The following is a 27,521-nucleotide window of genomic DNA, read 5'->3' as shown; positions in this document are numbered from 1 at the left end:
GAAACAACTGAAAATATGTCTTATATTCTAGGTTCTTCAAAGTAGCCACCTTTTGCTTTGATGACTGCATTGCACACTCTTGGCATTCTCTTGATGAGCTTCAAGTGGTAGTCACCGGAAATGGTTTTCACTTCACAGGTGTGCCCTGTCAGGTTTAATAAGTGGGATTTATTGCCTTATAAATGGGGTTGGGACCATCAGTTGTGTTGTGCAGAAGTCTGGTGGATACACAGCTGAATAGACTGTTAGAATTTGTATTATGGCAAGAAAAAAGCAGCTAAGTAAAGAAAAACGAGTGGCCATCATTACTTTAAGAAATGAAGGTCAGTCAGTCCGAAAAATCGGGAAAACTTTGAAAGTGTCCCCAAGTGCAGTTGCAAAAACCATCAAGCGCTACAAAGAAACTGGCTCACATGAGGACCGCCCCAGGAAAGGAAGACCAAGAGTCACCTCTGCTTCTGAGGATAAGTTTATCCGAGTCACCAGCCTCAGAAATCGCAGGTTAACAGCAGCTCAGATTAGAGACCAGGTCAATGCCACACAGAGTTCTAGCAGCAGACACATCTCTTCAATAACTGTTAAGAGGAGACTTTGTGCAGCAGGCCTTCATGGTAAAATAGCTGCTAGGAAACCACTGCTAAGGACAGGCAACAAGCAGAAGAGACTTGTTTGGGCTAAAGAACACAAGGAATGGACATTAGTCCAGTGGAAATCTGTGCTTTGGTCTGATGAGTCCAAACTTGAGATCTTTGGTTCCAACCACCGTGTCTTTGTAAGACGCAGAAAAGGTGAACGGATGGACTCTAGATGCCTGGTTCCCACCGTGAAGCATTGAGGAGGAGGTGTGATGGTGTGGGGGTACTTTGCTGGTGACACTGTTGGGGATTTATTCAAAATTGAAGGCATACTGAACCAGCATGGCTACCACAGCATCTTGCAGCGGCATGCTATTCCATCCGGTTTGCGTTTAGTTGGACCATCATTTATGTTTCAACAGGACAATGACCCCTAACACACCCCCAGGCTGTGTAAGGGCTATTTGACCAAGAAGGAGAGTGATGGGGTGCTAAGCCAGATGACCTGACCTCCACAGTCACCAGTCTTGAACCCAATCGAGATGGTTTGGGGTGAGCTGGACCGCAGAGTGAAGGCAAAAGGGCCAACAAGTGCTAAGCATATCTGGGAACTCCTTCAAGATTGTTGGAAGACCATTTCCGGTGACTACCTCTTGAAGCTCATCAAGAGAATGCCAAGAGTGTGCAAAGCAGTCATCAAAGCAAAAGGTGGCTACTTTGAAGAACCTAGAATATAAGACATATTTTCAGTTGTTTCACACTTTTTTGTTAAGTATATAATTCCACATTTGTTAATTCATAGTTTTGATGCCTTCAGTGTGAATGTACAATTTTCATAGTCATGAAAATACAGAAAAATCTTTAAATGAGAAGGTGTGTCCAAACTTTTGGTCTGTACTGTATATATATATATATATATATATATATATATATATATACACGTGGTCAAAATTGTTGGTACCCCTCGTTTAATGAAAGAAAACCAACAATGGTCACAGAAATAACTTGAATCTGACAAAAGTAATAATAAATTAAAAATCTATGAAAATGAACAAATGAAAGTCAGACATTGCTCTTCAACCCTGCTTCCACAGAATAAAAAAAAAAATGAATCTCATGAAATAGGCTGGACAGAAATGATGGTACTCTTAACTTAATATTTTGTTGAACAACCTTTTCAGGCAATCACTGCAATCAAACGATTCCTGTAACTGTCAATGAGACTTCTGCACCTCTCCACAGGTATTTTGGCCCATTCCTCATGAGCAAACTTCTCCAGTTGTCTCGTGTTTGAAGGTTGCCTTTTCCAGTAGGCATGTTTCAGCTCTTTCCAAAGATGCTCAATAGGATTTAGGTCAGGGCTCATAGAAGGCCACTTCAGAATAGTCCAATGTTTTCCTCTTAGCCATTCTTGGGTGTTTTTAGCTGTGTGTTTTGGGTCATTATCCTGATGCAAGACCCATGACCTGCGACTGAGACCAAGCTTTCTGACACTGGGCAGCACATTTCTCTCTAGAATCCCTTGATAGTCTTGAGATTTCATTGTACCCTGCACAGATTCAAGACACCCTGTGCCAGATGCAGAAAAGCAGCCCTAGAACATAACAGAGCCTCCTCCATGTTTCACAGTAGGAACAGTGTTCTTTTCTTGATATGCTTCATTTTTCCGTCTGTGAACATAGAGCTGATGTGCCTTGCCAAAAACTTCCATTTTAGTCTCATCTGTCCATAGGACATTCTCTCAGAAGCTTTGTGGCTTGTCAACATGTAGTTTGGCAAATTCCAGTCTGGCTTTTTTATGATTTTTTTTCAACAATGCTGTTCTCCTTGGTCATCTCCCATGAAGTCCACTTTGGATCAAACAATGACAGATGGTGTGATCTGACACTGATGTTCTTTGAGCTTGAAGTTCACCTTTAATCTCTTTAGAAGTTATCCTGGGCTCTTTTGTTACCATTCGTATTATCTGTATCTTTGATGTGTCATCAATTTTCCTCCTGCGGCCACGTCCAGGGAGATTGGTTACAGTCCCATGGATCTTAAATTTCTGAATAATATGTGCAACTGTAGTCACAGGAACATCAAGCTGATTGGAGATGGTCTTATAACCTTTCTATAATTTTCTTTCTAATCTCCTGAGACAACTATTTCCTTTGCTTCCTCTGGTCCATGTTGAGTGTGGTACACACCATGTCACCAAACAGCACAGTGAGTATCTGTAGCCCTATTACAGGCCCACTGACTGATTACTAGATTGTAGACACCTGTGATGCTAATTAGTGGACACAACTTGATTTAACATGTCACTTTTGTCACATTATTTTCAGTGGTACCATCATTTCTGTCCAGGCCTATTTCATGAGTTTAATTTTTTTTTAAATTCTGTGGAATCAGGGTTGAAAAGCAATGTCTGAATTTCATTTGTTCATTTTCATAGATTGCTAATTTATTATTACTTTTGTCAGATTCAAGTTATTTCTGTGTTCTGTGACCATTGTGGGTTTTTCTTTCATTAAACGAGGGGTACCAACAATTTTGACCACGTGTATATACAGTGCCTACAAGTAGTATTCAACCCCCTGCAGATTTAGCTGGTTGACACATGCGGAATTAACTTGGCATTGTGACATTTGTACTGTAGATCAGCCTGGAAGTGGGAAATGCACTGCAGCAAATTTTGTTTATGTTTTTTTTTTTTTTTTTAAAACGTTAAAAGTTAATTCAGAGTGTCATTTATTATTCAACCCCTCAAACCACAAGAATTCTGTTTGGTCCCCCTAAAGTATTAAGAAGTAGTTCAGGCACCAAGAATAATGAGATTCACATGTGTGGATTAAAGATCTCTTTTGCCAGCCTTTTCTGACTATTTAAAACCCTCCCCAAACTTGTGAACAGCACTCAGACATGGTCAACATGGGAAAGACAAAAGAGCATTCCAAGGCCATCAGAGACAAGATCGTGGAGGGTCACAAGGCTGGTAAGGGGTACAAAACCCTTTCCAAGGAGTTGGGCCTACCTGTCTCCACTGTTGGGAGCATCATCCGTAAGTGGAAGGCTTATGGAACTACTGTTAGCCTTCCACGGCCTGGACAGCCTTTGAAAGTGTCCTCCCGTGCCGAGGCCAGGCTTGTCTGAAGAGTCAAGGCTAACCCAAGGACAACAAGGAAGGAGCTCCGGGAAGATCTCATGGCAGTGGGGACATTGGTTTCAGTCAATACCATAAGTAACGTACTCCACCACAATGGTCTCCGTTCCAGACGAGCCCGTAAGGTACCTTTACTTTCAAAGCGTCATGTCAAAGCTCGTCTACAGTTTGCTCATGATCACTTGGAGGACTCTGAGACAGACTGGTTCAAGGTTCTATGGTCTGATGAGACCAAGATCGAGATCTTTGGTGCCAACCACACACGTGACGTTTGGAGACTGGATGGCACTGCATACGACCCCAAGAATACCATCCCTACAGTCAAGCATGGTGGTGGCAGCATCATGCTGTGGGGCTGTTTCTCAGCCAAGGGGCCTGGCCATCTGGTCCGCATCCATGGGAAGATGGAAAGCACGGCCTACCTGGAGATTTTGGCCAAGAACCTCCGCTCCTCCATCAAGGATATTAAGATGGGTCGTAATTTCATCTTCCAACAAGACAACGACCCAAAGCACACAGCCAAGAAAACCAAGGCCTGGTTCAAGAGGGAAAAAGTCAAGGTGTTGGAGTGGCCTAGTCAGTCTCCTGACCTTATCCCAATTGAAAACTTGTGGAAGGAGCTCAAGAATAAAGTCCACATGAGACACCCAAAGAACCTAGATAACTTGGAGAAGATCTGCATGGAGGAGTGGGCCAAGATAACTCCACAGACCTGTGCCGGCCTGATCAGGTCTTATAAAAGACGATTATTAGCTGTAATTGCAAACAAGGGTTATTCCACAAAATATTAAACATAGGGGTTGTATAATAATTGACCCACACTTTTATGTTTAAAATTTAAAAAAATTCAACTGAGCAACATAACTTTTTGGTTTGTAAGATTTATGCTTCTGTTCATAAAACCTACTCTCGTTTGCAGTTTGACTTATTTGCATCTTATCAAACCAGCTAAATCTGCAGGGGGTTGAATACTACTTGTAGGCACTGTATTTATATATATAGTTATCCATAGGAATATTCCACAGTGGGTTTCAGAAAATGGACTTGCTGCACACAACCCCAGTTTTCTGGGCTGTTAGAGAGGGTTGAAAATGGCTGGCAGCCCTTAAAAGGGTTTCCACAGACGGGCTTCGGCAAGTCCCTTCAGAACTCTGATGTTTATTTATTTTTTAATTTTACTTCCTTATATAGTGCCATTAATTCCACAGTGCTTTACAGACATTATGGGCACTGTCCCCATTGGGGTTCACAATCTAAATTCCTTATCAGTATGTCTTTGGAATGTGGGAGGAAACTGGAGAACCCAGAGGAAACCCACGCAAACATGGGGAGAATATACAAACTCCTTGCAGATGTTGTCCTTGTTGGGATTTGAACCCAGGACCCCAGTGCTGCAAGGCTGTAGTGCTAACCACTGAGCCACTATACTGCCACTGGTGGTTCCCCATTTAATCTCTATAAAGGAATCTGGATTTACGCAAGGCCCCATTGGTTGAGCCCATAAAGTGGCTTCTGACCATGTAGCGGCTTGGCAAAGGATAGTCAGAATGCTGGGCCAGCACCAAGATGTCAGGATCAGTAACAAAATCATAAGATAGTAGGGTAGCCTAAGCACAAGTTGAGGTGATGGACAGGAATAGCAGACTAAATTATAGTAGTGTAACAGAAGTGAACCAGAGTCAGTAACACCTGAAACTGGTGTGGCACCCCAGGGGTCTGGTTTCCACAGTAACAGCAATGTTATGTCTGAGAGCAGGTGGGAGGTCTCTTGGTCAGGAATCCTATGCATGCCACACCTCCTGCCCAGTCCTGGGAGGGGAAGAACTTCCCCTATATAAACCTGGGGCTGAGGCAGGGTTAGGGAGTTCAGAGGGAGAGTTCAGCCAGGAGGGCTGACAGGGAGCTGTGGCCCCGGCTGGGCCCAGCTCCTGGGCCATGCCAGGAGTAGAGAAGAAGTAGAGACAGAGAAGCAGATATAGGAAAAGAACATCAGGAGCTCTGTGGGAGCAGTACTACAAGGAGTCAGGGGCTGGCAGCTGCAGAGCTCGCCCTGACTGAGAAGATTTCTTACCGGACCCAGAGTCCAAGGCTGTGGGGACTAACTCCTACCCAGCAGCAGAATCCGTCAGGCAGGGGATTTCAGGTCCTCTGGCCAAGAAACCCGAAGGCACGGTCACACGCATGGGACCAGCACCGCCGTCGTGGAGCGGAAGCTACTAGAAGGCCCCGAGTCACCGGCCATACGGGTGAGCACCACACGGTACACTCAGGGACGTGGGCTACTTATACCCGCCTCTAGCAAGGTAGCCAGAAGAGTACAGTTAGTTTGGGAGGCCTACAACTCCGCCTGGCCAGGGGAGATCCCATCTGCTCAAGGACTGACCAGGCCCCAATCGCTAGCCAGTACTCCGGGAGGGTCTATCTTTGTCACCAGTAAAGACCCTGAACTACACCGTACCGTCTCCGAGTGGTTCCTGCTACCCCCATCATCCACGTCGGCTGCCCTGAGGCCATACCCCTCCCGTTGGGGTTATACCATCCCCGCTGCACCATCCTTCCACCGGCCTCAGCGGTCTGCTCTGCAGCGGCAGCTCCAAAGCTGCATTCAACGGGTGGCGTAGTCGTCCAACATCTACCGCTAATACAGCGCCACTTAGTCTGACTCCCTGGGCACGGACCGGGTCACCGCCACGAGACTACAACCCTCAACAGATCCGGCTCCGGGTAAGCTCCCGCGTGCGCAACGCTGCGCGACACAGGCCCAGGGGTGCGTCAACTTTTGGCGTAGTCGGCAGGATCCCGTGCCCGCAACCACCGGGTACTGCGTGCCTGGAAAAAAGAGACTTTTAAACTTACCATCGGTGAAGATTCCCGCCATCCGGCGCCATCTTCAGCCTTCTTCCCGCCATCGGTGAAGATTCCCGCCATCCGGCGCCATTTTCAGCCTTCTTCCCGCCTTCCGTGGAGTTTTCCCGCCATTGGACGCCATCTTGAAGACGCCGCGCGGGAAGAAGAGGGGCGTGGACTCCGAAAGCGCGCGAGAACTGAAGCCCCGCCTCACGTCCGGACGTTGCGTAAGGTCCTGGAAGGAGCCCAGCAGACGCCGACGTCACAGGAGCGCGACGGAAGGTCCTCAACCCTGACGATCCACTTCGGAGCCGCGGCCTACGGAAGAGGATCATCGCAAGGTAGGCCACGGTCCACTAGGGGGGAGAAGGATGTCGGATACGGAGGAGAGCTTCACCGCTTCAACCCCCGCCAGCGCCACCGCTGTTGCGGTCATGCCTTTCACCATGCCCTATATCCCGGGGGCAGCCTGGCTACCCCAGTACTCAGGGGAGTCACATACCCTGCATGACTTTAGAGAAAAGCTGGATAGCCTCTTCCAGGTGTACCCCCTCACAGAAGAGCAAAAAGTGAGCATCCTGGTGGCCCAACTAACTGGGGCAGCCCAAAGGGAGGTAAAGTCCTGGCCACCTGGGAGGAGGACTGTCACAGAGATACTAACCCAGCTAACCTAGGAGGAGCTGCAGTACTACCAATACGAGGAAAGCCAAGAGGACCCGGACGGGTCTGAGGACTACCCTCAGGAGGGAGCACAAAGAGGACATAGCTACTGAAGGGAAGTAGCGTGAATAAAGAGCTGTACATAGTTACCCGTTAGGGTACAAGGACTGCTGCTAATTAAAATATGGTCCCCGTTGGGATTAGTGAATTGTTCCCCGTGTGTCCCTATCCCTTACCAGGCTGAGGACTGTGAGCAGCCATCCCCTATCCCTTACCAGGCTGAGGACTGTGAGCAGCCAATCCTTATCCCCACTGGCCGAGGACTGAGAGCAGCCATATCCTGCAAATAATTATGTGCTTCTAGTAATTTATAGGAGTCCTTGGTGGATTTACCGGGAATCCTTTGTACAGTTAGTGGAGCGTAACCCAGGATAGACTAAAAGACTGTTAAGGACTCGGGGCAGGACAGACCCCTACCTGGTTACGTCTCCCTGTTTTGGTGAAATGGACACCTTTGTTTCCTTCAAATACTGCACCCAGTTGCGGACACGCCGTGACCATCTTTATATGTTTTTCTTATTGTATTATTATTGTTTATACCTTGTTATGTTTTTCTAAAAATATGTTTAGTCCCGGAGTACTAAATTTCACTAGGGGGGAATGTGGCACCCCAGGGGTCTGGTTTCCACAGTAACAGCAATGTTATGTCTGAGAGCAGGTGGGAGGTCTCTTGGTCAGGAATCCTATGCATGCCACACCTCCTGCCCAGTCCTGGGAGGGGAAGAACTTCCCCTATATAAACCTGGGGCTGAGGCAGGGTTAGGGAGTTCAGAGGGAGAGTTCAGCCAGGAGGGCTGACAGGGAGCTGTGGCCCCGGCTGGGCCCAGCTCCTGGGCCATGCCAGGAGTAGAGAAGAAGTAGAGACAGAGAAGCAGATATAGGAAAAGAACATCAGGAGCTCTGTGGGAGCAGTACTACAAGGAGTCAGGGGCTGGCAGCTGCAGAGTTTGCCCTGACTGAGAAGATTTCTTACCGGACCCGGAGTCCGAGGCTGTGGGGACTAACTCCTACCCAGCAGCAGAATCCGTCAGGCAGGGGATTTCAGGTCCTCTGGCCAAGAAACCCGAAGGCACGGTCACACGCATGGGACCAGCACCGCCGTCGTGGAGCGGAAGCTACTAGAAGGCCCCGAGTCACCGGCCATACGGGTGAGCACCACACGGTACACTCAGGGACGTGGGCTACTTATACCCGCCTCTAGCAAGGTAGCCAGAAGAGTACAGTTAGTTTGGGAGGCCTACAACTCCGCCTGGCCAGGGGAGATCCCATCTGCTCAAGGACTGACCAGGCCCCAATCGCTAGCCAGTACTCCGGGAGGGTCTATCTTTGTCACCAGTAAAGACCCTGAACTACACCGTACCGTCTCCGAGTGGTTCCTGCTACCCCCATCATCCACGTCGGCTGCCCTGAGGCCATACCCCTCCCGTTGGGGGTTATACCATCCCCGCTGCACCATCCTTCCACCGGCCTCAGCGGTCTGCTCTGCAGCGGCAGCTCCAAAGCTGCATTCAACGGGTGGCGTAGTCGTCCAACATCTACCGCTAATACAGCGCCACTTAGTCTGACTCCCTGGGCACGGACCGGGTCACCGCCACGAGACTACAACCCTCAACAGATCCGAATCCGGGTAAGCTCCCGCGTGCGCAACGCTGCGCGACACAGGCCCAGGGGTGCGTCACTGGCAACTAGAAGCAGGGTGCTAGGAGTTTAATGCTAAACAGAATTGCTTTATTGTTGCCCCATTTCACCCGTAATGAAGCAGAGCATAAGCAGAAATGGGAGGGGAGAGTACAGATATGGATGTTACATGGGCAACATGGTGGCTCAGTGGTTAGCACATTTGCTTTGCAGCACTAGTGTCCTGGGTTCAAATTCCACCAAGGACAACATCTGCAAGGAGTTTGTATGTTCTCCCTATGTTTGTGTGGGTTTCCTCAGGGCTCTCCGATTTTCTCCCACACTCCAAAGACATATTGATTGGGAATCTAGATTGTGAGCCTCAATGGGGACTGTGCTGAAATTGTATGTAAAGCACTGGGGAATATCAAGGAGAGCTATGAAACCCATAAGAGAGCGTCTGCTAGATAGAAGTGTGTAGTGCTTGTCATGTATGATGTACTATCACAGAGCTATAGAGAAGGTCACAGAGTAGCAAACAAGAAGCTTCAGTCTGTACCGCTGTCAGTACTCCATTGTCGGTGAGAGTAACCCACCTACATTTTCATACCACCATTACAAATAGAGGGTGTAGACTTCCACCAGAGTAGACAAACAAGGGCTTAATTCCTGTGAGTCCAGCATGTGTCTGGTGAAGATGAAAACCCACGAGGGGAGACAGAGGGAGTCTGCATAATGAGTGAATAGGTTTGCAAGTAAAACAAGAAGACTGGTACATGAGCGTTAGGGGATGGTACATCAGGAGTATGCAGGATTGCCGTTCATACTATGGCACTGCATTGTTATCAGAGAAAGCTTTAATCAGGAACTGAGAGACTGTGTGCTGAGATAGAATGAGATTGTCACAGAGAGATATGGTGAAGCTTCTGAGAATATTGCCAGCAGGCTGTATAACGTGTGGCAAGCTCCAGCCTGATTTCTAAGCTAGAAGAGTATGATTGTCACTTCTACAGGTCACAAAAATAATTTTGGGGATACCTTGTATTTAGTCCCAGTGATCAGCTAGTTCGCTCAATCATGACAGATAAAATCCTTTGTTCAAGCAACAGGAAAAATAAATATCTTTGTACCGTGTTAGCCAGTAGATAGAAAAATATTAAGATTGGGGTCTGAGGATTTTACAAACCTGCCCATTTATAATGACCACCTACAAGATAAAGATCCCCAACTCACATCAGGACTACAAGATCCCAGGTACATTCAGCTGCATTACATCTAATGTAGTGTACTTAATTATATATACAAAATGTCAACCTGGGGGTCTGTATGCCGGTGATCAAGGGCAAAAACTTAGAACTTCCTAATTCTCATCACCACACAATAAAAGAAAAAGGAATAGATCTACCTGTGGCCAAACATTTTTGTATCCCTAATTGCGGCACCATGGACATGAAATTATTAGTATTAAAAGGTAAATTGAAATCTCAGAGAGACAGAAGAGTCTGGGGGTACAAACTCATGAATGTGTCACATGGATTTATGTCTTTCTATATCAACTAAGAAATGTGCTCAGACAATGTGGGGGCATCACAATCATGGACCAGACCTCAATCACAGGACAATAAAACTTTCACACTCCTTATCTATGAACTGTTCCAATATTTACTGCTGCAACCGTTTATCCCTCTTCTATAATGATAGTTCTGCTTCACGTCACTTGTCTCATTTATTGCATTATTTCTGTGTCCTGTTGTGCATAAATATGTGACTCTTTAGATTTTGTGTTATTCTATGCCTGATGAAGAGACCCGAGTAGTCTTGAAAGCTTGCAATGTGTTTCCATCTTTTCATAGGTACAGTTCAACTGTGAGAGACAGAATCTAAAAATAAAAATCAGAAAATCACATTGTATAAATTTTTACATAATTAATTAGCATTTTATTGAAATAAGTATTTATACAATAGAAAAATTGAAATTAATATTTAGTACAAAAACCTTTGTTTGCAGTTACAGAGGTCAGACATTTCCTGTAGTTCTTGACCAAGTTTACACACACTGCAGCAGGGATTTTGGCCCACACCTCCAGATCTTTCAGGTTTCGGGGCTGTCGCTGGGTAACATTGAGTTTCAGCTCCCTCCAAAGATTTTCTATTTGGTTCAGGTCTGGAGACTGGCTAGGCCACTTCAGGACTTTGAAATGCTTCTTGCGGAGCCACTCTTTAGTTGCCCTGGCTGTGTGTTTCGGGTCATTGCCATGCTGGGAGACCCAGACACGACCCGTCTTCAATGCTCTTACTGAGAGAAGGATGTTATTGACCAAAATCTCGCGATACATGACCCCATCCATCCTCCCTTCCATAGAGTGCAGTTGTCCTGTCCCCTTTGCAGAAAAGCACCCCCAAAGTATGATGTTTCCCTCACCATGGTTCACGGCTGGGATGGTGTCCATGGGTTGTATTCATCCTTCTTCCGCCAAACACGGCGAGTAGAGTTGATACCAAAAAGTTATTTTTTGGTCTCATCTGACCTTCTCCCATGCCTCCTCTGGATCATTTTCAAATGGGCCTGGACATGTGCTGGCATTAGCAGGGGGACCTTGAATGCCCTGCAGGATTTTAATCCATTACGACGTAGTGTGTTACTAACATTAATGTTTGAAAGTGTGGTTCCAGCTCTCTTCAGGTCATTGACCAGGTCCTCCCATGTAGTTCTGGGCTGATTTATGACCTTTCTCAGAATCATCCTTACGCCACGAAGCGAGACCTTGCATGGAGCCCCAGAGCAAGGAGGAGTGACAGTCATCTTGTGTTTCTTCCGTTTTCTAATAATTGTGCCAACAGTTGTTGCCCTCTCAACAAGCTGCTTGCCTATTGTCCTGTAGTCTACTCCAGCCTTGAACAGGTTTACAAATTTATCCCTAGTGTACTTATGACTTGCCCAGGGGGATGGGGATGACTCGGTACCCGGGCCTTTGCCTGGCCTTGAGGATGTCGCGGTGGTCGGCTCCCGGGCCCGTACCCTGGGGTCAGCTTTTAAAAAGGGATTGTTTGTGAATTTTATGAAAGTTCGTGATGCCACCTGTGGTTTCTGATGAGAATCACCAGCGCTGCGGCAGTCCACTGAGGCCGGTGATAAGGCAGCTCAATGATATAGCTCCCCACAGCTGAAGATAGGCCTCAGGGCAGCGTACGGAGAAGGGGATGCAGGACAGGCGAGACCCACCCGGGTCAGAGCAAGAACGGGGACGGACACGGTAGTCACTTCAGTACCTTTTACTGGTGGTAATTCAGGCACATCCCGGAGCACTGTAGGGTGAAGGGTGCATATCAGGATCCTCTCCAATGAGCGTGTGTAGGGCCTCCTGTTTCTTGCCTCTGCGTAGTAAGTTTCTGACCTGCCTGGAGCTAGGCCTAACTTTATCTCTGTCCTGCACCGGCTGACGTTGTGGTAGGGCCTTCTCTTGGAGTGCACGCTCCCAGTTTACGGGTCCTATGTGTCTCCTGGCTCTGTTACGTATCAGCTCTCTGGTGAACCTGGGACCTGTAGTTCTCCAGGGATTCCGGTTATGCCTTACTGGGTCGTAGAGATCCCGGTAAGCTCGGACCCGGTGTCCGGTATATGTTTCGGGGTGAGCTGGGTAAGCTCCTCTGCCCCCCACTGCTACTCACTTTCCACTCGCCTTTGGCCACGCTCGGGCCCTCACTAGGCTACTCACACTAACGGCAGCTTGCTGCTCTTCACCGCTCTTACAGGCGTCGGCACACCTTAAGCTCACTTACTTGAGCTGCTTGAATCTAGCTTGGCCTACCTCTGCAGACAGACTTCTGCAGGAACCGAACTGAGAACTCTGTCCCTCTCTGGCTGTGAGCAGGAACTCTGTTCTGGCTAGACTGCAGACTAGACTGAGCTCCACTGCAGACTGACCTGTTTCTGTGTCTCACTCTGCAGGAACTGAACTGCCTAGCTCCACCTTCCCTATTTATATCCTTAACGGGCTCCCTCTGCTGGTCTGAGGTGGAAGGTGGAGATGTGTGAATGTTTATGGGGGCCTCTTGTGGAGGATTCCAGTAATGCACCCTTCTAGGATCTGTGGTACCAAGCGCAGCTGGGTGCCACATTCCCCCCTAGCAAAGCTCAGCACTCCCGGGCTGAAGTACATTTTAAAACAACAATAGTAAACATTAACAATACAATAACTCTTCCCTTTATGGGAGGCATATTTCTTAAACGTTGCATAATAACATAAATAGGTACAAAGCGTCCTCAGAATTCAAGTCTCTTATGGTGAGGTTCCCAGACAGGATGTCCATCTCACAGGGTAGAGTACTTGGTGGTTTGAGGGACCTGTCCCAAACCCTCAACGTAGGCCCTGGGGTGGCTGCAGGGCATGAAGATCCCGAGTTGGACCTCCAGTAGAGCCACTCCAGACAGGTTTTACTTCTGAGGTCACCTAAAAGGGACACTCCAGGGAGCGCAATTATATACAATAAATAGTTTTTGGGCTGCACACAGTCCTCAGCCACAAAGTTCTGTATGTAACAAAGGAAGATGTCCATATCACTTAAACTGTTCAGTAATAAAGCAAAGCACAAAATAATATACATATGCATGAAAACACACAGAAATACAGTTCAATACCCTAGGGGTAACTCTACACTTTTCAGAGTTTAGCTATCTTACTGATTATACCTGACAGGGGGTTGACCTTTAGTACTACGCGTGGACCTGCGTGGTACTGGAATGCGTGAGGCACTAATAGGTGCTCTACCTCCCAATGTGTCAGTACTAGGTGTGGAGGGGCTACAAGGCTGCATTGACCTCTCTACAGGACTGACAAGTTCACCATTGGCTGGGCCATTTTGCTCTTCTCCTACCAGGGATCCTTCGTCTGGGGATTCTTCTTGAGCTGGCTCCTCTTCAGCACTTACAGGCTCTTCTTGCTGTGGGTAGAAGGTGATTACAGGGATGATTACTGCTCCTCCTAATTGGGGCCCATCTGCCTGGAAATCTCCTAAGTCAGTGTGTATTACTGCTTCTTTAGGCTCCTCCGGGATAACGAGAGGCACTTCCTCTTGGGGTTTTAGCAGATCTGGACACAACTTTAGGTGATCCCTGGATACTGTTTCAGTCGTCCTTCCTCCGTCTCTTCTAATTATGCAGGTCTTCTTATAATCAAATCTTGAATTCAACACAGTGTAGGGTTCCCTCTCCCTCTGGTCATCAAGTTTGTGGTTTCTTCTTTTCTTTTTTAGTACTACTTCACCATGTGTGAAGGGTTCTGCTTGGGCACCTCTGTTGTATTGAGCTTCCTGCTTGTCCCTCACCCGAGTGAGACTGTCTTCAACACAGGCTTGTACTCTTCTGTATTGCTCCTGTCTGGTCGTGTCCCAGTCCTCAGTGGTCACATCTGCTTCTGGTTCTACAACACCAAGCTCCAGGTCCATGGGCAGCTTTCCTGGCCTTGCTCGCATGAGATATGCCAGAGTACAGTTGGTGGAACTTACTGGTATGTGATTGTACAGATCTACTAGGTCAGGTAGTAGGTCTGGCCACTGATTTCTCTCCTCAAGTGGTATATTCTTTAGCAGGTCGATGATGATGTTATTCATCTTCTCACAGAAACCATTGGTTTGTGGGTGGTATGGTGTAGTTCTTATCTTCTTACACCCGTATAGATGGCAGAACTCCTTGAACAACTCAGCCTCAAAGGCCGGGCCTTGGTCCGTCAACACCTGCTCAGGATAACCATGGGGTCTACAGAAATACGCTTGGAACGTCTTTGCTGCTGTCTCTGCCGTCAGGTCTTTGACGGGGGCGACCACCAGGAAACGTGAGTAGTGATCCACCATGGTCAGAGCATAAGAGTACCCTGACCTGCTGGGAGACAACTTGACATGGTCCAGGACCACGATCTCAAGGGGTCGAGTCGACTTGATGGGTTGCAGGGGTGCCTTCTGGCTGCTGTAGTCTTTTCTTCTGAGGCCACAGGGTCCACAGTCTCTGCACCACCTCTCAATGGAGCTGCGCATTCCCACCCAGTAGAAGCGACACTTCAGCAGGGTTTCAAGCTTTTTCCAGCCAAAGTGCCCCGCCTGGTCATGGTAGGCCTCCAACACCATCTGGATGTCTGTCTTGGGGACCACTATCTGCCATACCATCTCGTGGGTCTTGGGATTGATGTACCTCCGGCACAGCTTCTCACGGTAGATAAACAGCCGGCTGCTCTCATTCCACAGCTGCTTTGCTTGCAGAGACGCTTCTTTTTCCAGGGAGGAACCTTCTTGGGTTATCAGCTCCTTGATGTGGCTGACAACCAGGTCACTGTCCTGGGTCTCTTTCCAGCTGTGGTGAGGCAGGGGGTTTAACGTCTTTCCACGCTTTCAACTTCATCCCGTACCAGGACAGTGACTCAAATACCTCTGCCAGGTGCTTCAAGTGGTCCTCATACGTTTTGGAGTACACTATCACGTCATCCAGGTATAGTAACACAGTCTCGAAGTTGCAGTATCCCAGGCAGCACTCCATCAATCTCTGGAACGTTCCAGGGGCATTGCAGAGTCCAAACGGCATACTGTTGAACTCGCAGAGTCCCATTGGGGTGGTGAAGGCCGTCTTCTCCCGATCCTCCTCAGCCACATCTACTTGCCAGTACCCACTAGTGAGGTCAAGGGTGGAAAAGTAATTTGCAGACTTTAAGGCAGCTAGGGACTCCTCTATAAGTGGTAAAGGGTATGCATCTTTATGTGTAATGCAATTTACTTGTCGGTAATCTACACACATTCTCATGCTCCCGTCCTTTTTCCTAACTAGCACTAAGGGAGCTGCCCAGGGACTACTACTATCCCTTACTACCCCCGCCTTTCTCATGTCGTGCAACATTTCCTTAGCCTTCTGGTAGTGAGCTGGTGGTATAGGCCTGTAACGTTCTTTGATGGGTGAATGGTCACCTGTGGGGATATGATGTTGAACCCCCTTAATCCTCCCGAAGTCAAGTGGATGTTTACTGAACACCTGCGAGTATTCTTGAACCACCCGGTGTACACCCTGTTTCTGATGGGCAGGAGTGGTGTCTGTCGCAACATGGAGCTGTTGACACCAATCCTCCACCTGGGTTGTAGGGTCATCATCCTCCACTTCGTCTGGTGAGGTTAATGACTCCGCCTTGTGAATGCAGTTGTTATTTACAGCATGTAATTTGGCAACAGTGGCATAACATGGCAATCTGACCTCATCTTCCCCACAGTTGAGAAGATGGACGGGCACCCTCCCATTGCGTACATCTACCACTCCTCTGGCGGTTAAGAGCGTGGGTCTGTGCTCGGAGCAAAGGGGTTCTACTACCGCCTGGTAGCTCTGTCCTCTAAGACCTATAGCAGCTCTACACCAGATAAGCATTTCACTCATTGGGGGGATCACAATGGGTATGGGGTCCGTCACCCGCACATTACCGATTTCACCATCTGTTAAACTTACTTGCTGTTGGTGCATCAGGACTCGGATCTCCTTCTGCAGCGCCCTCCTCTGTCCTGGTCTGGCCGTGTCAGCTATCTGTTGGAGCAAGAACACAACTTCTCCCAAACAGTTACCAACAATGTTAGTGCCTAGTACCATATACGGATTGGTATCATCAGGATTAGTCTCTACTACAATTAGTCCCTGGTCCTTCAGCTCCACTCTCCCCACCTTTACTGTCACGTTCCTAACCCCTATTAGGTTAAGGGGGAGTCCATTTGAGGCATAAACAGAAAGATTTGGAGCTGGCGGGCTTAGGTCGTCCATGGACCAGAACCTCTTGCAGAGGACATCAAGCATTATGGTTACCTGAGATCCTGTGTCCAGCAGAGCATGCATCGGGATGCCGTCCAGCACAATGGACAGGAAAGGTCTTCCTCCGACGAACCTGTTGTACCAGTCTGATGGGCCTGGCTGAGTTTCTCCTGGGTGTTGTCCCTCGGCCCCAGGGTTTTCTCGTTTAAAGGACAATTCTGGGCGGTGTGTCCGGTCTTGCGCCAGCGGTAGCAGGTAGGGTCCTTCTGTGGACTGCGCTGGTCACTGATCCTCGTAGAGGGTGGTGTTGTCCTCCTCCTCCTTCGCATCCATGGGACATCCTCAGGGCTATCGGCTAACAGGATTTTCCCTCCTTCCTCGGGCTCCGTCCGCAGCTGCAGGGCACTCAGCACAGTGGTCAGGGTTTTGCTCAACTGGTGCACTTCAGTGTGCAAACTGTCCAGCTCTCTAGGGGGCGTTGCTGGAACCTTGGCTTCAGCAGCCACTGGGGACAAGGTGGGTGTAGCAAGCACTGGGGTAGCCCCACCCTGGAAACATTTGTTTCCAGGGGCTGCAGTCCTTTTATAGCCATGTCCTTAAGATTGTCAAAGGTAGCATCTGGATGATCTAAGGACCACCAACGCACAGTCCTGCTCTCCTCTGGAGACCCCAGTCCCCGGACAAACTGTTCCTTCAGCATTTTGTTTTCATTTTCGATGCTGGTCGGACTAACCTGTTTTAGAGCCCGCAGGGCCCCTTGTAGACGCCAGGCATAGTCCCGAACATTGTCCTCCGGCTGTTGGGAACAGTTGTAGAACCTCATCCGGAGGTCCGCCTCAGTATGATCCTCAAAAACAGTCTGTAGCTTTTTAAAGATTGCGGACACTGACTCCTGGTCTGCGGCCGACCATGTTTCCACTTCCCGGTCCGCAGCACCAGTCATTTGTCCTAATACAACAGCGGCCCTCTGCCTGCCTGTCATAGAGTACATGTCCATGATACCGCATATCTTCCGTTAGAATCCAGACAGGGTATCTGGTTTGCCGTTGTACTGGGGGAGCCACTTTGCTCCAGGAATGTACGGTAGAGTTATGGGAATGACAGGGGTTACAGGCGCTGCTGGTGGAGCGGCCACCTCGGCCTGCCCGGTGTTGGGCGCGGGTTGAACATCAGGGTCGTTAACCGGTATTCCAGGGCCGTGCTGTTCCTCGGACATTCTGACGCCTCCCTAGCGAACCGTGGCCTACCTTCTTTTTCTTTTCTTCCAGTAGGCCGCAGCTCCGCAGGTGACGGTCTCTTTCATGACCTTGCGTCGCTTGCGTCCTACGTCAGAGCGTTCAACGACGCTCCTTCCAGGACCTGGGGCTTCCTGGTTTGACATCGAGGCGTGGGCGTGTCCGCGCTTTTGCAGGTACGCCCCTCAGTTTCCCGCAGTTACGCCCTTCTTCTCGATCGGCGGCCCAACAATGGCGGCAATCTTCACCACTGTTTAATGTACACAGTTTTTAATTAAAGGCGCACAGTACCCGGTGGCAACGGGCATAACACTCCGTCGTTGCAGCGGGCACGCGATCCTGTTCGTGAAGCCAGGAAAGATGACTCGCCCAGGGGGATGGGGACGACTCGGTACCCGGGCCTTTGCCTGGCCTTGAGGATGTCGCGGTTGGCGGGTCCCGGGCCCGTACCCTGGGGTCAGCTTTTTAAAGGGGATTGTTTGTGAATTTTATGAAAGTTCGTGACGCCACCTGTGGTTTCTGGTGAGAATCACCAGCGCTGCGGCAGTCCACTGAGGCCGGTGATAAGGCAGCTCGATGATATAGCTCCCCACAGGTGGAGCTAGGCCTCAGGGCAGCGTACGGAGATGGGGATGCAGGACAGGCGAGACCCACCCGGGTCAGAGCAAGAACGGGGACGGACACGGTAGTCACTTCAGTGCCTTTTACTGGTGGTAATTCAGGCACATCCAGGAGCACTGTAGGGTGAAGGGTGCATATCAGGATCCTCCCCAATGAGCGGGTGTAGGGCCTCCTGTTTCTTGCCTCTGCGTAGTAAGTTTCTGTCCTGCCTGGAGCTAGGCCTAACTTTATCTCTGTCCTGCACCGGCTGACATTGTGGTAGGGCCTTCTCTTGGAGTGCACGTTCCCAGTCTCCTGGCTCTGTTACGTATCAGCTCTCTGGTGAACCTGGGACCTGTAGTTCTCCAGGGATTCCGGTTATGCCTTACTGGGTCATAGAGATCCCTGTAAGCTCGGACCCGGTGTCCGGTATATGTTTCGGGGTGAGCTGGGTAAGCTCCTCTGCCCCCCACTGCTACTCACTTTCCACTCGCCTTCGGCCACGCTTGGGCCCTCACTAGGCTACTCACACTAACGGCAGCTTGCTGCTCTTCACCGCTCTTACATGCGTCGGCACACCTTAAGCTCACTTACTTGAGCTGCTTGAATCTAGCTTGGCCTACCTCTGCAGACAGACTTCTGCAGGAACCGAACTGAGAACTCTGTCCCTCTCTGGCTGTGAGCAGGAACTCTGTTCTGGCTAGACTGCAGACTAGACTGAGCTCCACTGCAGACTGACCTGTTTCTGTGTCTCACTCTGCAGGAACTGAACTGCCTAGCTCCACCTTCCCTATTTATATCCTTAACGGGCTCCCTCTGCTGGTCTGAGGTGGAAGGTGGAGATGTGTGAATGTTTATGGGGGCCTCTTGTGGAGAATTCCAGTAATGCACCCTTCTAGGATCTGTGTTACCAATCGCAGTTGGGCGCCACACTTAGAGAGTTCTTTGTTCTTGGCCATGGTGGAGAGGTTTGAGTGTGAATGATTGAGTGTGTGGAGAGGTGTCTTTTATGCAGTTAACAAGTTTAAACAGGTGCAATTAATACAGATAATGAGTGCAGAGTAGGAGGGTCTCTTAAAGAAAAATGAACAGGTCTGTGAGAGCCAGAATTCTTATTGGTTGGTAGGTGATCAAATACTTATTTCATGCAATAAAATACTATTTAATTGTTTAAAAATCATACAATGTGATTTTCTGGTTTTTAGTTTTAGATTCTGTCTCTCACAGTTGAAGTGTACCTACGATAAAAATTACAGACCTCTCCATTCTTTGTAGGTGGGAAAACTTGTAAAATCAGTAATGTATCAAATACTTATTTTCCCCACTGTAGGTCTGGTACTGCTGCCTGGACAGCAGTATTATTTGGGTATCATATTGGACTGTTACTACTATATTGGTATTATTTGAACACTTTTTAGCACAATTATTTGTGAACCATATCGCTATGGGATTATTATTTTAGTTATGCTTCTCTTTGAAAGATTCAATCATATTTAAGGTATGACATTTTCACTGTCATTTGCAGTCTTTCTATTTTTCCTTCCGTTCACACTTTCCATTAAAGGTCACATACCACAGCTTTGTCATTGCTGTCCCCTAATAATGTTCTGATTCAGGGGAGGCGATGGAGAAATGACTTCAGAAGCCACCTGCATACTTCATCTGTGTCCACCACCAGCATCTTCATTTGCAGCTGCCATACTTCTGTCCCCAACACCCGCATTTTCAAGGGCTGCCACTACAGTCTGTACTTCTGATGCCACCATTTATTTCCCGGAAAATCAGGGAACCTCATCAGGGGACCTGATAGAAGCAGGGTGAGTGACAGCAGTGTCGCCTCACTACTTCTATTTCCTCCTACAAACAAATCGTCATCAGTGGGTGGTGAAAGAAGCAGGCTGAGTGACACCTGCTTCTGTCACCTCCCCTGATGACATCTCATTTCACGGAGAGAGACAGTGGTGTCAGAAGCAGGGTGTTGGCAGCCATTGAAGATACACGCGGCGGGGACAGAAGTGTGGCGGCAGCCCATGAAGATGCAGGCAGCGGGCGCAGATGAAGTGTCGTGACGGCTGCTGAAGCTGCAGTCAGATTCCATCACCCCCTTGAAACAAGACATCATCAGAAGATGATGGGACAGAAGCTTTGGTAGTAAGTAACAAAAAAATGATAGATATAATAGAAATTAGTAGGATAGGGAGAAGGGTTGGGAATTTTATAATAAAGAAAATTATAAAAGTGTCTAGAGCTTAAACATACATATTTATAAGGCGTATCATAGGTATTGGACCACCCCTTTAAGGGCTTTTCAAAATGATATTTTGCTTTGAATAGGTCCTGACTGTGTAGTTATATTAACCTAAAGAGATGAACTGGAATATAAGTTAGTATGCATTGAACGTGTAGGCACATGTGCACTTTGGCCACTAAACAGACAAAACTTAAGATTAAAAAAGAGAAAATACCCTGCAATAAATAAATAAATAGCAATAGTGCATGAAAATAATATAGGGTACTTAGTTAACATAATTTTGATCAAAAAAACTCAAAAGCCATTCCACCACATCAAGGTGACCCTATTAGGGAAGGTTTGAATACTAGAGTTTAAGATCATCCAGAACAGAGTCATCTTGACGCATTGGGATGTCTTTTACATATTTCTAATCAAAGTTATGTTAACTAAGTACTCTATGTTATTTTCTTGCACTATTGCTATTTATTTACTGCAGGGTATTTGCACATTTTCTTTAATCTTCGGTTATGTCTGTTTAGTGTCCAGTGTGAACATGTGCCTACACGTTGCATGCATGCCAACTTATATTCCAGTTCACCTCTTAAGGTTTTTGTTTCAGGTTTTTGCACTCTTTGCAAATAAGGGCATTGCCTCCCTTTTTGTTTGAGCTGTACATTATGTTTAAATAGCTCCCCATGGCTTGGTGTCCATTATTCAGGGTTTAGCCATTTCTGCTAAAAGCACTTTCTGTCTTTTAACGCTATTCATCTTCATATCTGTGCCATGAATGACTGTTGGGGACATTTGTTTCCAGTGGTTCCCTTCTGCGTTATGGCTGGTCTTAATTGGCTGCACTATGACTCCGAACTGTATATTGTATGAAGGCAATTCACTGCGCCTTCTTGTCCATTAGTGAGCTGGCATAAATATTTAGTGGCAAAGCGAAATACACTAGAATGTACTACAAAATACTTTTATTACCGAAAGGCACAGGATCTATTAGGTTTAGTAATTTATGGTTATGTGAATGAAAGGTGAACGTAATGCAAAATTTATAGAAATTTAAGTCACAATAGGACAAAGCAGTTGTTTTTATGTGAAATTGTTTCAGTGTAAAATCCTATAATTAGCAAAAAAAATCCGTAAACAGTTTTTTTCTCCAACAATCTTGTATGCTAAAATAGAGGAAAACTCTTACCTTGTTTCTGTTCATTTTTTCAGATCTATTTCTACTGGTTGTGCCGTGACACACAAGCATTTGAATGGTTTGCAGATTTGCTCCAATCATTAGAGAATCAAATGCAAGAACGGAATAATGCCGATTTCCTCAGCTACAACATTTATCTCACTGGCTGGGATGAAAATCAGGCAAGGAACATACTTTATTTTCTATTTTTTTAGTTTTTAGGAAGAACGAAAAAATATTCTACAATTTGAAAATGTTCAACCGCATAATAGGTTTATCTGCACTTAGAACATGTGCCAAGCTTTTTCAGTATGCGGCCTACTTTTTGTAGATGTTGTCTAGAAGACAAGGGAAGACCAAGATTTGCCAATGAGTATTTCAATACAAAAGGGCACTGACAGGAACATTAAACCAGGAACCAACTGTTTTGAAGTAAGCAGATCAGCCTGGTGATCTAACATAAGAAATTTATTGCTTCTCTGAATGTCATTGTCTATTTGGACACAATTGTTGTAAATTATATGTAGATTAAAGGTACATTTCAATCATTGGATGATAGATTGAATGCTATCACTAGGCTATAGCTTAAGAAGGTTTTCCAAAAATGTAGCAAAATGTCCACCGTCACATAATGCAAACAGCAGTCCATCCTAGTCATGTGTCAGGACCTCCTGCAATCTGTAGAAACACCATTCTCAAGACCTGTGTCTTAAATTATAGAGGAGGAGCTGTATTGTAAGTACACATACCGGTGAGCTGCCGTAGAGGGGGTGTGACAGGAGAAGAAATAAATCTTCTCCTTCTTGGGCTGTTTATGAAGGACTGAGGCTTGAGAAAAAATCCTTTGTGCTCAGTTTTCTGAGGCAAAAATATACTTCTATTGATTTCACAGCCCTTCTCCTTGGCTCACTTACAATACTGCTCTTCTGTCTGTTGAGATACAGGTCTCGTTAGTTGTATTTCTTCAGACTACAGCCATTCCTGACATGTGACTAGGACTGGCTGCCATTGAATTGCGTTACAGGAGTCATTTTATTAAAATCTTGGAGAACCCCCTTAAAATGTTTTTGGAAGGTCTTTATCCCCTTGTTGCAGTTTCTTATTAAAAACAAACAAACTGTGCTTTACTCACCCTCTCTGGGTCTAGCAGTCACTGCCGCTGCTCCTGATGTCTGTTATTGTCTGTAGTGCTGATATCATGTCGATAGCATAAGGCTATGTGCCCACGATGCAGAAATGCTCCGGATTTTTTCCTGAGTGTTTCTGCATCTCCCTGGCAGAAAAAAACACATGCGGATTGTACATGCGGATTGTACATGCGGATTGTACATGCATTTTTCCTGCCAGGGACAAGCGGGAGTGAAGCGTTTTTGCATGCATTTACGCATGCGGGTTGTCAACCACTTTCCAAGCGACTTTAGCATCACTTGGAAAGTGCTTGACAACTTGGTCACACTATATAAATCCATGCATCCGGCATGGATTTATATAGTGTGACTGAAAGAATGGTAAAAAATAAAAAATAAATATTATACTTACCTTCTGATGGCCCCCGGTGTCTTTGTCCTGGCTTGCTGGCAGCTTACGGTAGACTAAAGGACCTGCCGACGTCAGCGGTCGCGTGACCCGTCACATGACTAAATGATGTCACCACAGGTCCTTGAGTCCACCACGAGCTGCCGGCAAGCCAAGATGCATCGTATAAAGACACCAGGGGCCATCAGAAGGTAAGTATAATATTTATTTTTTATTTTATTCTTTTTTTTACAGGTACTATGGTACCCGGGTCCGGAGAAGAGTCTCCTCTTCTCTAAACCCGGGTACCATCCGCACATTGAAACGCATGGAATCCGCATGTACAGATGCAGTGATGTGGATTCCATGCGTTACAATGCAAGTCAGTGGCGGCGAAAACGCAGCACTTCCACAAAATAATTGGTAGTGCTGCGGATTTTTCCGCAATGATAATCCGCAGCGGAAATTTCCGCAGCATGTGCACAGCACATGCGGATTATCATTGGGGAACATGGCAGACCTTCTGCCAAGCGTTTTTTAAGCGCTTCTGCAGCGGAATTGCCACTGCGGAAACGCTTAAAAAACGCATAGTGGACAAGCAGCCTGACAGTCACTCTGTGACCTCAGCAGTGCTAAATGGCTCATGACATACGTAAACTCTGGCAGTGCCGCTAAGCTCAGTTATTGGGTGCAGCGCTGTTAGTGTTATGTCAGTGCTGCAGACATTAACAGACACTGGGAGCAGAGTTGAAGACTCAGTGCTATACCTGAGAAGGATAAGTAAACTACAGTTGCTGTTTTTTTTGTATTTTTTTTAAAACAAACAGCACCCGAGGGGCAGGTGTGTTTCGGTTTCCAGGAAAACCCCTTTACTAATTCGGTGTCCAACCTTTGGAACCCCATTGATTGTGGGTCATTCTGTGATAAAGTGTTATTCTCGGTAATTAGACCACCACTAAATAGAAAGTGATGGCATATCTTAGCACATTTACCTATGGAGAACACCTGCTATGAACGTGTACATACTCACACAAAGAAAACGCTGCACTTACACCCTACTGGTCCCTGTACAAACTAGAAAGGTCCTAGCCACACAAATAAAAACACCACCTTGGATCTAACTCCCTAAAAGGCGGCCAAGGGTCACAACACACTGCTAAGATGGGGAAAGGAAGGTGTGAAGTAAGATATGATAAGGGTGATAAACTAAAACACATTCATATAGGGTGGAGAGGGAAAGCTAAGGAGAACCAAAAGAGGAACAAGTTTAACCTCCCAGTAACCCAAAAGTGGTAACAGGAAATGATGCTGGGAGGGAAATCAAACAGAGTCACTGCAAGAAAACAACTGGAGTTTCCAAAACAAGGTAAACCCCTTTGCTGAAGGGCTAGACCTCTTGAACATACATTAAACAAGAGGCATAACCAGCAAGGAACTGCAGTGAAGGGTGAACATGAACATATAAAACCTCACCCAGAATGTGATTATGGCAAACCAAAGTGGGAAAATGAGAAACACCTGGAGAAGAGCAAACCAAGAAAGCAAAACAAAGAAAATAGAATCCATCAGCATTTGGACAAGGAAAAAAGGACAATAGCTCAGCAGATGGGGTATTGACCCCGCAGCAACAGGTCACCAGATCAAGTCCCCAAACCAAGCTATGACAACACTTGTATTTTCAGTGCCTCATGCATGCCATTTATCCACATGTTAGGTGGATGTCATGTTTACGCAACTACTGAGTATTCTTTGTCCTATGACATGATCTTACCTCTCATGGTCTCTTTTCTAAGCTCATGAAATAACTATGACGTTTAGGCCACTTTCAGTATTTGGTCAGTATTTGTAAGCCAAAATCAGGAGTGGAATCAGGAGAGTAAAAGTATAATAGAAACACGTCACCACCTCAGCATTTTCACCCACTCCTAGTTTTGGCTTACAAATACTGATGTAAAGTGCTGACCAAATACTGAATGTGTGAACTAATTTTTCGTTAGATGAGTCAAATTTATTGTTTAAGGTATATTTGCAAGCTGTTACATACTTGTAATGTATTTTATTAGGCCACAGCTTTCTCTTTACACCATGACCAAGAAAAGGATGTGATAACTGGCCTGAAACAGAAGACCTTGTATGGAAGACCTAACTGGGAAAATGAATTTAAAAATATTGCAAGTGCACATGCAAGGTATGTCTTGGCTTTATAGCAGCTGTGTCTAGTGGGTGGAATCCAAATTTTTCTCAATACCTACAATATTTGGTGTAGGTAGGCCCACAGTGTAGCATGCCACCAATAAGGATTCCCACTCTAATCAACAGATACATTATTCCAAATTAATTTATTTAATGTATGTTTTCATAACAACAATATATAGCACATTTTGCTAAATTATGCGGCCCACCTCAGCCTATAACTTGCAACTGTTTTGCCAGATTATGAATATATTTAGTTGTACAGAATTGTCCTTCCTTGTCTTTATTCTTTGTGTCTTCAACAAATTCAAAGATGTATAGCATGAGACATTAAAGAAAAAAAAGCATTGCTGTGACAGATTCCCGTTGACCATTCATCAACCATAGACTCGCACACTAAAAAAAAAAAGGTTTAACATCTAAATTTTGTACTGGATGACTCAAAATTGTAGTAAATTAGACAAATTGGTTAAATTGTATAACATAATGCAATTTAATAAAGGTTGGGGTTAATAAAAAATATTACTCCCTCCGATGCATTAAATTGGTCTTTAGTTACCTTGCTGCACTGATCACATGATATATAGTACAGACCAAAAGTTTGGACACACCTCATTTAAAGATTTTTCTGTATTTTCATGACTATGAAAATTGTACATTCACACTGAAGGCATCAAAACTATGAATTAACACATGTGGAATTATATACTTAACAAAAAAGTGTGAAACAACTGAAAATATGTCTTATATTCTAGGTTCTTCCAAGTAGCCACCTTTTGCTTTGATAACTGCTTTGCACACTCTTGGCATTCTCTTGATGAGCTTCAAGTGGTAGTCACCGGAAATGGTTTTCACTTCACAGGTGTGCCCTTTCAGGTTTAATAAGTGGGATTTCTTGCCTTATAAATGGGGTTGGGACCATCAGTTGTGTTGTGCAGAAGTCTGGTGGATACACAGCTGATAGTCCTACTGAATAGACTGTTAGAATTTGTATTATGGCAAGAAAAAAGCAGCTAAGTAAAGAAAAACGAGTGCCCATCATTACTTTAAGAAATGAAGGTCAGTCAGTTCGAAAAATTGGGCAAACTTTGAATGTGTCCCCAAGTGCAGTTGCAAAAACCATCAAGCGCTACAAAGAAACTGGCTCACATTAGGACCGCCCCAGGAAAGGAAGACCAAGAGTCACCTCTGCTTCTGAGGATAAGTTTATCTGAGTCACCAGACTCAGAAATCGCAGGTTAACAGCAGCTCAGATTAGAGACCAGGTCAATGCCACACAGAGTTCTAGCAGCAGACACATCTCTTCAACAACTGTTAAGAGGAGACTGTGCAGCAGGCCTTCATGGTAAAATAGCTGCTAGGAAACCACTGCTAAGGACAGGCAACAAGCAGAAGAGACAAGTTTGGGCTAAAGAACACAAGAAATGGATATTAGACCAGTGGAAATCTGTGCTTTGGTCTGATGAGTCCAAACTTAAGATCTTTGGTTCCAACCACCGTGTCTTTGTGCGACGCAGAAAAGGTGAACGGATGGACTCTACATGCCTGGTTCCCACCGTGAAGCATGGAGGAGGAGGTGTGATGGTGTGGGGGTGCTTTGCTGGTGACACTGTTTGGGGATTTATTCAAAATTGAAGGCATACTGAACCAGCATGGCTACTACAGCATCTTGCAGCGGCATGCTATTCCATCCGGTTTGCGTTTAGTTGGACCATCATTTATTTTTCAACAGGACAATGACCCCAAACACACCTCCAGGCTGTGTAAGGGCTATTTGACCAAGAAGGAGAGAGATGGGGTGCTATGTCAGATGACCTTGCCTCCACAGTCACCAGACCTGAACCCAATCGAGATGGTTTGGGGTGAGCTGGACCGCAGAGTGAAGGC

General features: G+C 46.4%; 1 protein-coding gene across 1 annotated transcript in view; it reads left to right on the top strand.

The window, feature by feature from the left end:
- Window positions 1-27,521, top strand: part of CYBB (cytochrome b-245 beta chain) — a 95,075-nt gene that overhangs the window by 59,930 nt on the left and 7,624 nt on the right. The window contains exons 11-12 of the mRNA XM_073664837.1: window positions 21,962-22,108; window positions 25,505-25,629. Of these exons, the coding sequence (XP_073520938.1) occupies window positions 21,962-22,108; window positions 25,505-25,629 (272 nt within the window). The remainder of the gene's footprint in view (window positions 1-21,961; window positions 22,109-25,504; window positions 25,630-27,521) is intronic.

The sequence above is a fragment of the Phyllobates terribilis genome, unplaced genomic scaffold, assembly GCF_046119375.1.
Source record: "Phyllobates terribilis strain yellow unplaced genomic scaffold, ASM4611937v1 Scaffold_2__4_contigs__length_985480577, whole genome shotgun sequence".
Lineage (NCBI taxonomy): Eukaryota > Metazoa > Chordata > Amphibia > Anura > Dendrobatidae > Phyllobates > Phyllobates terribilis.
The sequence above is the reverse complement of the archived record's forward strand: the minus strand, read 5'-3'. Positions and strand labels throughout refer to the sequence as shown.